This window comes from Maylandia zebra, linkage group LG22, assembly GCF_041146795.1.
Source record: "Maylandia zebra isolate NMK-2024a linkage group LG22, Mzebra_GT3a, whole genome shotgun sequence".
NCBI classification, from domain to species: Eukaryota; Metazoa; Chordata; class Actinopteri; order Cichliformes; family Cichlidae; genus Maylandia; species Maylandia zebra.
Genome location: NC_135187.1, coordinates 9,935,929 through 9,948,560, shown reverse-complemented (window position 1 = coordinate 9,948,560; position 12,632 = coordinate 9,935,929). Strand labels below are relative to the sequence as shown.

General features: G+C 40.4%; 1 protein-coding gene across 1 annotated transcript in view; it reads right to left on the bottom strand.

Annotated features, from left to right (window-relative positions):
* Positions 1-12,632, bottom strand: part of myo1g (myosin IG) — an 82,256-nt gene that overhangs the window by 35,444 nt on the left and 34,180 nt on the right. The window contains exons 14-19 of the mRNA XM_004569192.4: positions 12,354-12,428; positions 12,041-12,173; positions 8,066-8,232; positions 6,457-6,664; positions 5,724-5,947; positions 4,418-4,562 (exon numbers count right to left, since the gene is read on the bottom strand). Coding sequence (XP_004569249.1) covers positions 4,418-4,562; positions 5,724-5,947; positions 6,457-6,664; positions 8,066-8,232; positions 12,041-12,173; positions 12,354-12,428 — 952 coding nt within the window. The remainder of the gene's footprint in view (positions 1-4,417; positions 4,563-5,723; positions 5,948-6,456; positions 6,665-8,065; positions 8,233-12,040; positions 12,174-12,353; positions 12,429-12,632) is intronic.

Here is a 12,632-nt window from a genome sequence, read left to right as displayed (position 1 = left end):
CAGTATTTAATAATCCAGTAAAGTCCCGTTTCAGAACCTCCGACTGTTGTTTGGACACATCGTTTGACCCTGTATGCAGAACAATGTTTGTCACAGTTGGATATTCATCTGCAATTTGAAGAATTCTCTCCTTCAGGTTGTTGACCATATCGTTAGGAAAGCAGAGGACTTTAGTGTTCTTACCGCACATCCTTTGTACATCCTTTACGGCAGAGTCACCCACAATCAGAGTTTCAGGCCTAGCCTTTAGCTTTCCCTGTGGCCTTTCACTTTTCAACAGATTTTCAGACCTTATTTCGCTGCTTTTAGATGGATGGTTGTCCGATATAGATCCAGGGTCCTTTGATAGTGGAGCAAATCTGTTCTGCAGTTTCACATTCAGTTGTTTTGGAGGTTTGTTGTTAACCTTCCTATTCACGGTTGTCCAGTCCTGTTTCCTCCCGTATACAGGGGTAGAAGAGCTTCTCTGTCTCGTAGGAAGTGAAGGCCAGTCGGTTTCAGAGATTTCAGCTCGCTGTGCCCTGCCTGTGATACGTCCTCCCCCTTCCAGGAGACATGATTTATGTCTTGGTTTTGCACCAAGACAGTCTAAGGGGGGATTATCACTTGAGGATTTATAATAATGCACAGAGTCTACTTTCTTGGTCATGTTATCTGTGCTCCTTAGCTGTGTACTAGCTTGCTCATCGCCATTGTTTTGAATCAAAGGCAAGGTTGTTTCATTTCCACACAGTCCATTTACCTCCACGTTTACTTCTAAGCGATGAATTTTTGTCTCCAGTACTGCAATCTTCTGCAGGAGGCTGTGGTAGTCATCTGTGGAGAGGGAAGGCATCTTGTTGCTAGTTAGCCTAGCGGTTAGCACCTTTCCAGGCTATTGAGGCTGCTCGGTGCCCAGACGCTGTAATCAGGCTTCAGCTGTGTCTAGGCCACAGACACACGGAGCGCTGAGGATAAGGTAACCATAAAATGTTGCTGTTTCTGTTAAGAACACTCTAGTCCTAATGATCTACAAGTGTCCAGAAGTTATCGCAGGTAAGCTCACACGGAAAAAAGGGAAAAAATCAGCATAAAAATCAATAAAAATCAATATAAGAAGCAAAGCATTCAAGAGCAAAGAGATGAAGCGTCCACACTCACAAAGGGGAGGAGCAATCAGAGGGACCAAAGCTGATGAGAAATACATTTGGTGGCAAATCTAACACTCTGTTATAGTCTTCCTCCTATAAAGTGCAGCTATCACGGTCATTTTTTAAACATTTCTCCTACAATCTATTTTACATGCTTTAATATATACAGTACACGGTTTAAAGCTGTGGTTCCCAGACTGTGTGCACTGAAGAAATCCAGGTGTGACCATCGTACATTCATTTTGCAGTAAATAACTGCAGACAAACTATATAAATAAATTCAGTCTCTGTATCAGTACTTTCTGCACACTCGTTTCCCTTAAAAAATCTCTTCTATCAAAGTGAACCTCAGTCTGTTTGAGGAGTATTATGACAGCATGACACATCAAAGGCTCTGACTGACAGCAGGGAGAATACAAAGGGGAAAACAGCTCACTTTCTTGTGTGAATCAAACCACAACTAACTACCAGTCCAGCCTATTTGCCAACTAAAGAAAAGAGAAAAAAAATCAGTAGGGAGCATAGAGGAAAGTTGAACTGCCTAATGGCTTCATTTGCCTGGAGATGTCAACGTCCCTTAATCTGAATGTGTGCTAACATGACGCCAAGAAAGCCTAAAGAGCCACTTGGAAACCAAATATCCCCTCTGAGAGAAACTAGGCCTACTTCAAAAGAGCACCGGATGCCAACCAAGAGGCTCCATGACTGCCTGTTGATTGGTGTGAAGGTGTTTCATAAGGTGATGGAGGCAAGGTGACACTTCTCTCTGTTGTCTGATGCTGTAATCAAAACATGTCAGAAGACAGAGGATATATTTTTCACAGGGATGCATACTGGTTTACTCTTATATTATGGCTTATCGTTTGGTGTTATTTGGAAACGGTAAGTATCCAAAAAACCTCTTAGTTTTTAAACTTGTACCAGCTTCTCTGGTTCCAGAGGTAAATCTGAGTGCTACTGAGTGAACTGATATGCTAGTGTGATTCCAAATTACTACCAACAGCTAAGATTCAACATCTCTGACTATATATAAAAGATGAATGTAGCCACCATTTTTGCTGAATGGGAAAATCACTGTCTAAATATGTTCATTTAAGTAATATGAAACGGGGCAGGTTCAGGCACTTTTTCCAGGTCTTAGTGTTGATTACCTGAAAATTTTCCTTTGTTGAAGCTTAAGACTGGACATGAACCCCCTGAACTCGGTGAACTTACAATCACAGTAAGGATTCAGCCTGACTGAATGCCACGATGCATGCACTAATCTACAGGTCACTGTGGAATTAAATGCAATCACATGAACTTAGATCCCTGAAGGAGGCCAGCAAGTCAGGGGCCAGCTGACAAACTAGCAAAGGGAATGTCTCAGGACTCTGCGGCAGTCACGCTCACGCTCCCCGAAGGCATCTTTAAAGTCAGAAAACAACCTCATATTAGCTGGTAAATGAAGCAACTGTAGTATTCATCAATAAAGGGCTGTGTTCACATGAACAGCCCTCTTTTGGTCACAGCCCAAGGCACATCACATGCACAGTATACATTCACAACAAAAGATGATCCTATACACAGCTGATTGTTCAAGTCTTTTTTCATTACTGTGATGAATTTGTGTGAAAATTTCCTGCCAGTGGGCTGCAAAATATCCAGCTGAACTAACTAAATGGGAGTCATGTGAAATGACAACTGCTTAAGAAATTCTTCCGTTTTGAAAGTTAAAGAGGCAGAAAAAACAAGCGGAAAACTATAAAACTACAAAATGCTTTAATGTTTTTATTAGTTCAGCAGTGTTTGAGAATCTATGTCACTATTTTAACATTGATATGTTAAAATATATATAAAGAAACAAGTTTGTTTTTTTTTTAAATTTTGAAATCATGTTCTGCCTTTCCAGGGAAGCCACTGAGACTTATTTCTACTGTTTTTTGGGTTTGTTTGTTTTTTAAATCTGGAGTGGAAAGTGTAAAAACGGCAGAAAAGTCAACTCCAGCTTTTCAATAAAATGCATTGCAATATCATTTCAGGTGATTTCAAAAGTAGTTCTGCTTTTCTAGCTGAGATTTAGGTGTGCTGTCTGAATCACAATAATTGCAGACATAATGGCTGGTTTCTTAGTTTTAGTTTTGCCATCTAGTTTATTTGGTGGTTATAGTTTGCTTTTATTCACTGTTTCAGTTTATTCTGCCTCGCGTGTGTTTCTCGTGTCTTAAGTATAAATCTGTGTTAGGTGTTCTCATGTTCAAGAGCTAGTTTGTCTTGTGTGCTTATTATTCAGTTTTGCCTCCCATAATTGTGTTTCACTGATTGCTTGCACCCAGGTATTCTCCACAGCTGTACTCACTTCTTCTAAGTAGCCTGTGTGTACAACAACCCTCAGGTTTAATGTGTTTTGTTGGTGTTTTCTCTCTGAAAATGTTGCCAATACATTTTTATTTTGCTCACATGTTTTCCTTTCTTGCAGATATAGTTCCCTGTTGGATTTTCTTTGTTTTTCTTTGTACTATGCTGTCAGACAAAAGGTCATCAAATGCACATACAAGCTTCCATTTTGTCTGTGTGTCACAGTGACGTCACAGAAAGGTGGATGACAAAATCTGGATGAGCCCTACTCCAGATTTCTGGTGGTCTACAAGTGAAAGTTATTTACTTTTGCTTTGTTATCTGTAAAACTTAATGCACATATAAGAGTGGCATTATTTTTCTAATGACATCTCAAACATGTGACTTTTTTTAATGAATCACTGATATATATATATATATATATATATATATATATATATATATATAATGTACTTCTTTACACTTAAAGAAAGTTGTTTTATTATTGTTTTGCTCACTAGCTATTTGCCAAACTGTATTGAAACTATGAAAAGTGTGATGTAAACTGGAAACAGAGACTGTTCATCTTCAGACAGTAAATGGTGAGACTGCAGAAAAGTCAGCATCTTTTAAGCAAACTTTAGGAGCACCAATCTCCTAGTGACCTATCCATCCATCTTTGCTGATCACACATCCCAGCATCTATTCACCAAAAAGTGTGGCGTGCATGTATGTGTGTGTGCGTGTGTTGCCTCATCTTTGCATATTAAGGTGGATACTCACAAATTTGTGAAAGATTTCATATCTCAAGTGTCCAATTTTCTTGCTTAAATAAAGGTAAAATAAATCAAGTGTCTTCCAGAGGTCAAAATAAATCCCAAAACAAATAATTTTACAACCTATTCGAACACGATGTGCTGACAAACAACAAAGGTACCCAGGATTTATCTTGTTACTACTGTGATTCTTACATTTGCCAGGTAGTCCCTCTCCCAGGCTCGGCTGACTCCCCAGTCTTTTCTCTCTCCGCTCAGAGCCGTCATAGCTGCCACTTTGGCCCGAACTTCCAGCATGTCAGACGGCGGGATGTTTTTCACGATCTGCCTCGCCCACCACCTGACACCGAGGGATGAGAACGAGACAGCATGCCATGAGGGTGGATATTACTTCAAAGGCCCAAAGAAAGAAAAGTTGGAGGAACAGCTTTAAGTTAGAGTCAGATAAAGGATAAAAATCAGTGATCCAAAACTCACTCAATCACACAGCCAAACACTGACTCGACTTATTCTGCAGCTACTGAGAATTTAGTGACCTTAAGAGATGAGTTGATTTCAACACATGTGCTTAAAAAAGAAACCAGATTTTTGCACACTTTACAAAATGAAGATGAAAGAGATGGAGGAAGAAAGCAGGCAGGGTAGAGAAGAGGTGGAGAGAGTGGTGGGGGTGAGGGAGACGAAGTGAGGATAAACAGGTAAGGATGAAGAAGAAGGAGTAAGACTTTAACCCTAATGGATAGAATTAGGATTAGGTTAGGGTTTGGCACTTAGTTCAGATAGTTAAACCTAGGGTTAAGAGGCTTGAATATGTATAACTCTATGTGCAGTCGGGCAGGCAGCAGTCACTTTATGGGAAACACTGCTAACAGAGAATAAATTCCAGCTAAAATATTGAACCACTTATCCAAACAACTTCAAACTTGGGGCTGTTCTTCCTCAAACCCCAGAAAAGATCCACCAAGTCTGAAGTGGATCAAAAGAACGGCAAAGAACAGACAGATGAATCACTCTCGCATCTGTGAATTCAGGCTTTAGCCAGCAGCCACTGTAGAAGGGCTGTTTCTCAATATCTTTAAACGTTAATACTTTACTAACCTCTAAAACTAATCCACTAATTCGAAAGTTACATCTCTTTTGTTTCATCTGTAATAAAGTCTCTAAAGTGTTTCACATCTAAGCAGCAACCTCTGGGGATGAACAATGAAGCCAACATGAAAATCCCCAAAGCGGCGTTTCCTAAAACTGCCACTTCAGCTTGGCTCCAAAATCAAGTCAATCCCCAGAGACAACGATTTGATAACACCCAAGTTTAAAACTGTGTGACTGTGCATCATGTTGGTAGGGTTCCCATGGACGCAGTAAGGATGGACACTGCTTCTTTTGGCTGAGCTTTTATCAAATATATAATGACACAGCATAATATGTCAGTCTATGTAATGTAAAATATCCTTAGTATTTCACAGACCACACAGAGTTGCATATTTTTATGTGCTCTGACCTGCGATGCAGCATGACTGTGATGCTGTGAAACTGCGACAGTGCTGCAGGCGGCGTCGGCCACTCCAAGCTCTTCCCATAGTCGGCCATAGTTCGCACATTAGCAAACCTCCGCTCCACCTCCCAGAAGTGTGCCTTGACCTTGTAGCGCTTATAGCAGCCCATGATGGCATAGATGGCCCTCATCCGCCGGCACCTTGCACGAGCTAGAGTCCCACGCCACACCTGTGGGTCAGGTTAAAAAAACAACAACAAAGGGGCGTGTGAAAGAGACAAAACAAGAGAAAAATTATTGCCTCTGCATCCCACAGCACTTAAGACAAACTTTTCCTCCGGTTAGAGTTCCAGATTTCTCTGCAGTTATAAAGTAGGTCAGAGGAAAGAGAAAAGAGAAGGGTATTTCATTGAGCAAGCGAAGTAATTGACTTTAATGCAGCTGCGCTCTGGATCGCATTAATTATCCCAATTATTGTTACAGGAAATTAGGATTCAAGCTGGCAGATGAATTTCAGTCAAACATAACCAAGAGCCACATATTCATGAGCCTGAGACAAACTGCAGTTTCTATTCTGATACCTTGAAGCCTGGTGGAAAAAACACTGCATGTTATTAACTTCAACACACCATCTGAACTGTTCCTGATGCTGAATTAGATGTCAAACTATCACATCAATGGATCTTTAAAATTAAACATTAAACCAGCTGTGAAGCATGGTGACACTTGCATGCCTCACCTTTTGCAGGAAAGTCACCAGGATGGGGATGAGGTGGTTTCTCTCCTGCTCCAGTGTGAAGAGAGACCGCGGCGTTCTCACAAACAGCTTTGTTTGGCCGTACGCAACGTCGTCCTGGAAACCGTGCTGGATGACGATGGCCTCCACAGCTTCCCTGTCTGACGCCATCAGGTGGTTTGGCCAGGTGTACTCGCACGTCATTTTATACCTGAACAACATTCAGCAAGAATCAGAGACGATGATCACATAAGTGTTTGCAGTCTGACCTCAAACTTGGGTAGAGACAGTTGATGTCAGTGAACATCACTAACTCTGCTACCTGAGAACGTGAGTTTCCAAGCAGTTTCCAAGTGTCAGATTGAGGGATCAATATCAGAAGCATAACCGAGAGAATTTTCATCGTCACTGTGATTTTGACATTTGCACATTTTTGTGCACCATGAACTCTCAACGAGGGTCAGACTTTATCCAGATGCCTTCTGTGATATCCAGAGGCATCGGAGGGCAGATATCTTAATTTATGGTATTAGAGTCAAGTGTAGCTTTGATTAAAATTGGAGAAAACATTGTGACCACACCAAAATAACATTCTGACATTGTCCATGTTTTTCTTCCTTTCATTGGCTCTCATTAAAAAATTTTAAAATCTGTATTTAATTACTTACATGGCCATGCTTCTGCCACATCTGCTGAGACCTTATTCTAATGTAGCACTTTCCTGCTCCCAGACAATTTTGTAACTTTAACTTTGACATTTGCTATCGTGCCATTGTGCACCTGCTGACAGGCCGTTAAAGAAAAACTCAGGAGTTTATGAGTAACACAATCACACTTGAGCTTTCCAATCTCCAGATCGGGCTCACTGCTACTTCCTCCTCTTCCCAAAACTCCAAAAATGGAATTCAACTTGAAGGTTTGCTATTTTGAAGCTGTGGAGGAGATTCAGCAGATGGTCAGAACAGGACTTTAATCCTAAAATAGCTAGGGTGCTTGCAGTGGTGCAGAATTACACAAGAAGACAACCCTGAAGGGAAAGCAACCACAGTATAAATGCTGAACATAGTCTGACAACTGAAGCCATAAACTTTTTCTTTTTAATTACCAGCAGGGGGCGATCCCTCTAGCTCCCAAAAAAAACTTCCAGTCCTGTGGAAGTCTGCCCTCCACTTTCTTGTGATGGGACCTCTAAACACTGTCCTGATGGCTAATGACTCATTTTCTAGTTTCAGGTAATACTAATTAAATTATGGTCATTATAATGACTTGTCCAACACGTAGTGACTTCAAAAAATACAAAACATATCATGCACGAACCAGGCTGGTAATGTTGGTAATGTGTTTTTTCTTTTAGCCAACTTTTTGACACACCTTAAATGTTAACTTTAGGTCTTTTTAGTCGTGTTAGGTTTTGTTAAAACAGGCACCAATTGTCAAATAGTCTAAATCTCTTGAGTAGTATTATTTACATAAATGTGTGCCATCTTTTTAAGGTTTCAGATCAAAGTACATTTTGGGTAAGAAAAGTTACTTTTTTTTAACTTTTTACTCATGGTGTTACACTCCGCTGCTGAAGAGACCACTTCACTAGACCGTAATCACGTTGTCTTACCTCTGCAGGAAGCGAGCATAGAGCTGCCTGTAGGCAAAGCCCGCCCTGCGTACCCTCACGTTCTCCAGCAGGCCAAGGTAGGCCACCTGGTGCTGGCAGCGGGCGTCATCAAACAACACCGGTGACTTCATTTCGTTGGGCTTTATACATCGCACATAGTATGGCTCCTGCAAAATAGAACAAGTTGTTCAGCTGGCATGGTGTGAGCTTTCTTTGGCTGTATTTCAACAAGCCTGTTTGCATTTTCAATAAAGTGTTACATCACTGGTGACACAGCAACACTGCATTTAGACTGATACTCTGAATGTATTTTTTCATAACACTCTTGTTTTATCACCTGCACAAACTTGAACAGGTCTTTGATTTTTCTCAGTGTTCGCGTCACCGCTGCGGTCATCACTGTGCGAGTAAATAAACTGAACTCAGCTTGTAAACTGTCAATGAGCTGCACCACAGCCAAGCTGCAAAACTGGCAAACTGAGTTCAGTGACCTTAATCAGACTTGCAGAATGTTTCAACAAACGCCACAGTGAGCAGCTGAGCCTCACAACAGCCCAGCCCCGCGCAGCTACTCGCTAGCAGCACGCCGAGCTGCACTTTAGATGAAGCAGGGTCATGGCTGGATGCCTGAACCTTGACAGTTATAGCGGGGATGCACTACATCCTGTCAAAGAACTGGCTGTTGTGTTTTCACTGATTTAACCGCTCTGTCCATTAAAGACAAATAAGGCGAAGCACTTTCTGACACCAAACACTGATCCCTGTGCAGGCTTTGCCTGGAGTTTCGACTCAGCTCGGCAGCAGTTTGAGAAAATGTCAGAAAATGAAGGCTGAGAGGAAATGAAGTGGGAAGCCTGAGCACAGGTGCTTCAGTACTGCTGCTGAAGAAAACTGTCTGCTCTTTCAACGTGACCTACAGCAAAAAAAACCCTTCAGGCATGGGAGTTTACTTTCATTTCACCTCAGCCACATCATGACGAGATGCTACAGCAGCCCGGAAGCAGGCCATCCAAAAATAACAGCAAGAAATGTCAGACTTCAGTCAGTGAGATGAGGCCAGGCGAGGTGAGGTGCATACTTTATGTACCACCTCCATCTCCTTCTCCTCCTCAGCACCCTCTAAACGCCACAAAAAGACAGATAGGATCAGGACAACTTAGAAACACTGCTACTCCCTGACACCACAAGGAACAGACTGCGATGTATACATGTAAATGCTACACCTCTTCTTCCTCTTCCGATGTTTATTATGCACTATCCAAAGGAGACATCACACAAACACATTGGGAGTCTCAGAATAGTCTGTGAGTCATGCAGACTTACAGGGACCAGAACCGCCTATAACTGGTGCAGAGCATCAGTACAGACAGCAGAGTAAACTGGGGAGATGATCTACGCTGGCACTAAACACAAACTCTGACACAGAAATATAAACAAATCTGTAGGTTTCCAGAGTAATTGATTTGACTTCAATTCATGTTCTACAAAATCAAAGCACAGAAGCAAAACCAAAATAAATGCTCCACTGGACTCAATCTTTCATATGTTTTTTGCTAGATTAAAATCTGTAACCTATATAAACAAATGTGTTATGTGTTTATGAAAACAGCATATAAAAAACACAAACCATAGAATTATAGGCTGACTGTAAAGCTAATCAGACAGTCATTCCACAAAGCTAAATCAGGAAGTAGCTAAATCCAATCATGATGGAAGAAAGAAGTCTACTAAAATCCTCTAAAGCTAACAAGCTTAGAGCAACTGTGTAATAGGGTAACTACCTAGACAGTAATGCTAAATAATGAAAGAAAGGCATATGAAATTTTACCTGATAAGACTGGCATGTAGCTTAGCTAAAGCTAAAATGATTGATTCAAATATATCCTTTCATACTTTTAATTAAATTATATCTTAGTAACTTATCTAATGATTTGAGGAAAAGGCATTTTGCCTATTTCTAAAGTTAGCAAGCTTATAGAAACTCGGTAACTGGGTAGAAACTAGGTAGCTAAGCTAAATAAAGCAAGAAAAGGCTAATTAAATGCAAGCTTGTGATTAGCTACCTACATTAGCTTTAGCTGAAGCTAAACTAAACTGAACAATATTACGAGAATCATTTTTATGCTATCTTTTTTAGTGAGATTTTATTTTGGTAATTTAACCAAGGTTTGAGCCAAAAACTAAATTTCTCACTAACTCACTAATTGGGTATCTATGGAAGCCCGTTTCCGCCACTAAAAAAAAAAAAAAAGGATCCATAACTCAAAATTTCGAGTTATTTTCTCGAAATTTCGAGTTATTTTCTCGAAATTTCGAGTTATTATCTCGAAATTTCGACATATTAACTCAAATTTTTGAGAAAAGCAACTCGAAATTTCGAGTTAGCGCTGCCAATCAGTAATCTACGTGAATGACGTCATTTCCATGTTACCCCGAAGCTGAAGCCCTCAGCTACAAATGCTACAGCTAAGCTACCGGTATTACATCCAGTCGTGAATGCACAGATTGCTGAGTGTTTTCAGCCTGGCTTCACAAATGATGAAATCCCTGTGTTATTAGCTGAATCACATGGTGTTACTATCAGCAAACATACTTTAATTTGTTGGGATCCGTTTTTGAGTGCGCGGTCCTGCGCCATATGCTTCCGTGTAACAAGAAAGCGACCTCATTCACGTATATTTTTGATTGGCAGAGCTAACTCGAAATTTTGAGAAAAGTAACTCGAAATTTCGAGTTATATTTCTCGAAATTTCGAGAAAATAACTCGAAATTTCGAGTTATGGATACTAGCTTTTTTTTTTTTTTAGTGGCGGAAACGGGCTTCCATAGTTATCTAACTACACAGCTAAGCTAAATAAAATGAGATATGCAGCTGGTGATATGACCACTTTGTTTTAGTTAAAGCTAAATCTAAACTGAACAAATCCCCCTTAACTGGTTTGTGCCTTTTAATAAAGTGACATTTTGGTAGTTCTAATAATTGAGAAAAAACAATTAAACTCATCTAAAGCTAACAAGACTACATTAATAAGTAGATGGCTGCACTATAAAAAAGAGAACTATTTGAAATATCATCTGGTGAGACATCCACCTACAGTATATGTGTTCAAAAGTACTGGGTCACCTACACATTAAACCTACAAGAGCTGGCCATGGAAACTATACCATGAAGCTCCCAGTGCACAGTTTTTGTGCTGATGTTAATGCCAGAGGAGGTCTACGGGACTTTTAAGAGCTATGCTACATTGTGACTGAGCTCTTGTAGTTCCTAAACACCACAGATATTGTGGGATATCTAAGAGGAAAGACATGTCACTAACTGATGGCATCTTACTACAATACCACACACAAATTCAGCGAGCCCTTTAGAATGACTCAGTACATTTCCAATAAATGGGGAAATCCAACTAAGTCAAATTCTGGCTTGAATGAACTGACTGGTGCTACAACCTAAAAGTTTCATTATATTTTCAGTATAAAAGCAAATACTTTACTGTAACCGTAATGGATGCCACAAGTCATTTTAGACCATTTACCATTTTGGCTTCACACCAAACTGCTAACATTTATTAGCAGTTATCTTACACAATCACATGCTATCAAGGTAGCACAAGGTAGGAAAAGGTACCGTTATAAAGTCTTAACCATCCAATCAACACACTTTTGCAAAACGCTGTTATTATTTTAGCCATTTAACATCAATCATGTACTGTCTCATGGCAGCTCTCTAAGTAGACGGAGTGGTAGCGATTAAAATAATTATCTTAACACCGACATAAAGCAGCAGTATTATGGATTAACATATTTACAAACTAGTTTAGAAATCAGTTTTCTCAACTTTAATGCTTCTTCATTTACTACTCTTTGACTGTGTGGACATCAAACGTGCATTAATTAGCTGAAAATACATCCACAGCCTCCCACTGGGGTTAAGAGAAGAAACGAGGAAGTCGATCATAAGCAGAAACTACTAACCTTGCACGCCAGTTTATCAACCAAAGCCACAATGGAGTTCTTGAACAGGGTGGCAGCAGTCAAAGGCCGCTTGGTGACCTCTGTGATGCTCAGATGTCCATCTGGCCACATCTCTTTTAGGACTGGATTGGCACTATGAGAAGCAAGAAAGCGGGGTAAAGAGTAAAGAAAGGACACCATTAACTAGGCTAGCAGAGGAGGGATGTGCAGACTGAGGGAAGAAGAAACTCATATATACACATGACCCAGTTAATGAACTGTCAAGAGCATTATGATGCTGGGAAAAACTGTCAGTGATGCTTGTGTTTGGCACCTGTTGTACATAAGGCGCTTGAAGTCTTGGAAAAGCAGGTCCTTGTTCTTGTCCAAAAAGCCCTCGACGGAATATCTGCAACAGATGTAGAGAGGGTGATATGAGAGTAATTATTTAGTAATGAGAGGGCGGCCCCATTGATGAGTATTTGGAGTGAACAATAACAATCAAGATGCTAAAGTTACACAAAAGTCAGACTAAAATAGCAATAGAGTTTAAAGAGTAAGTGTCTGCCACTCAAAGGGTCGCTATCATTAACTGCACTCTCTGCTACTAATG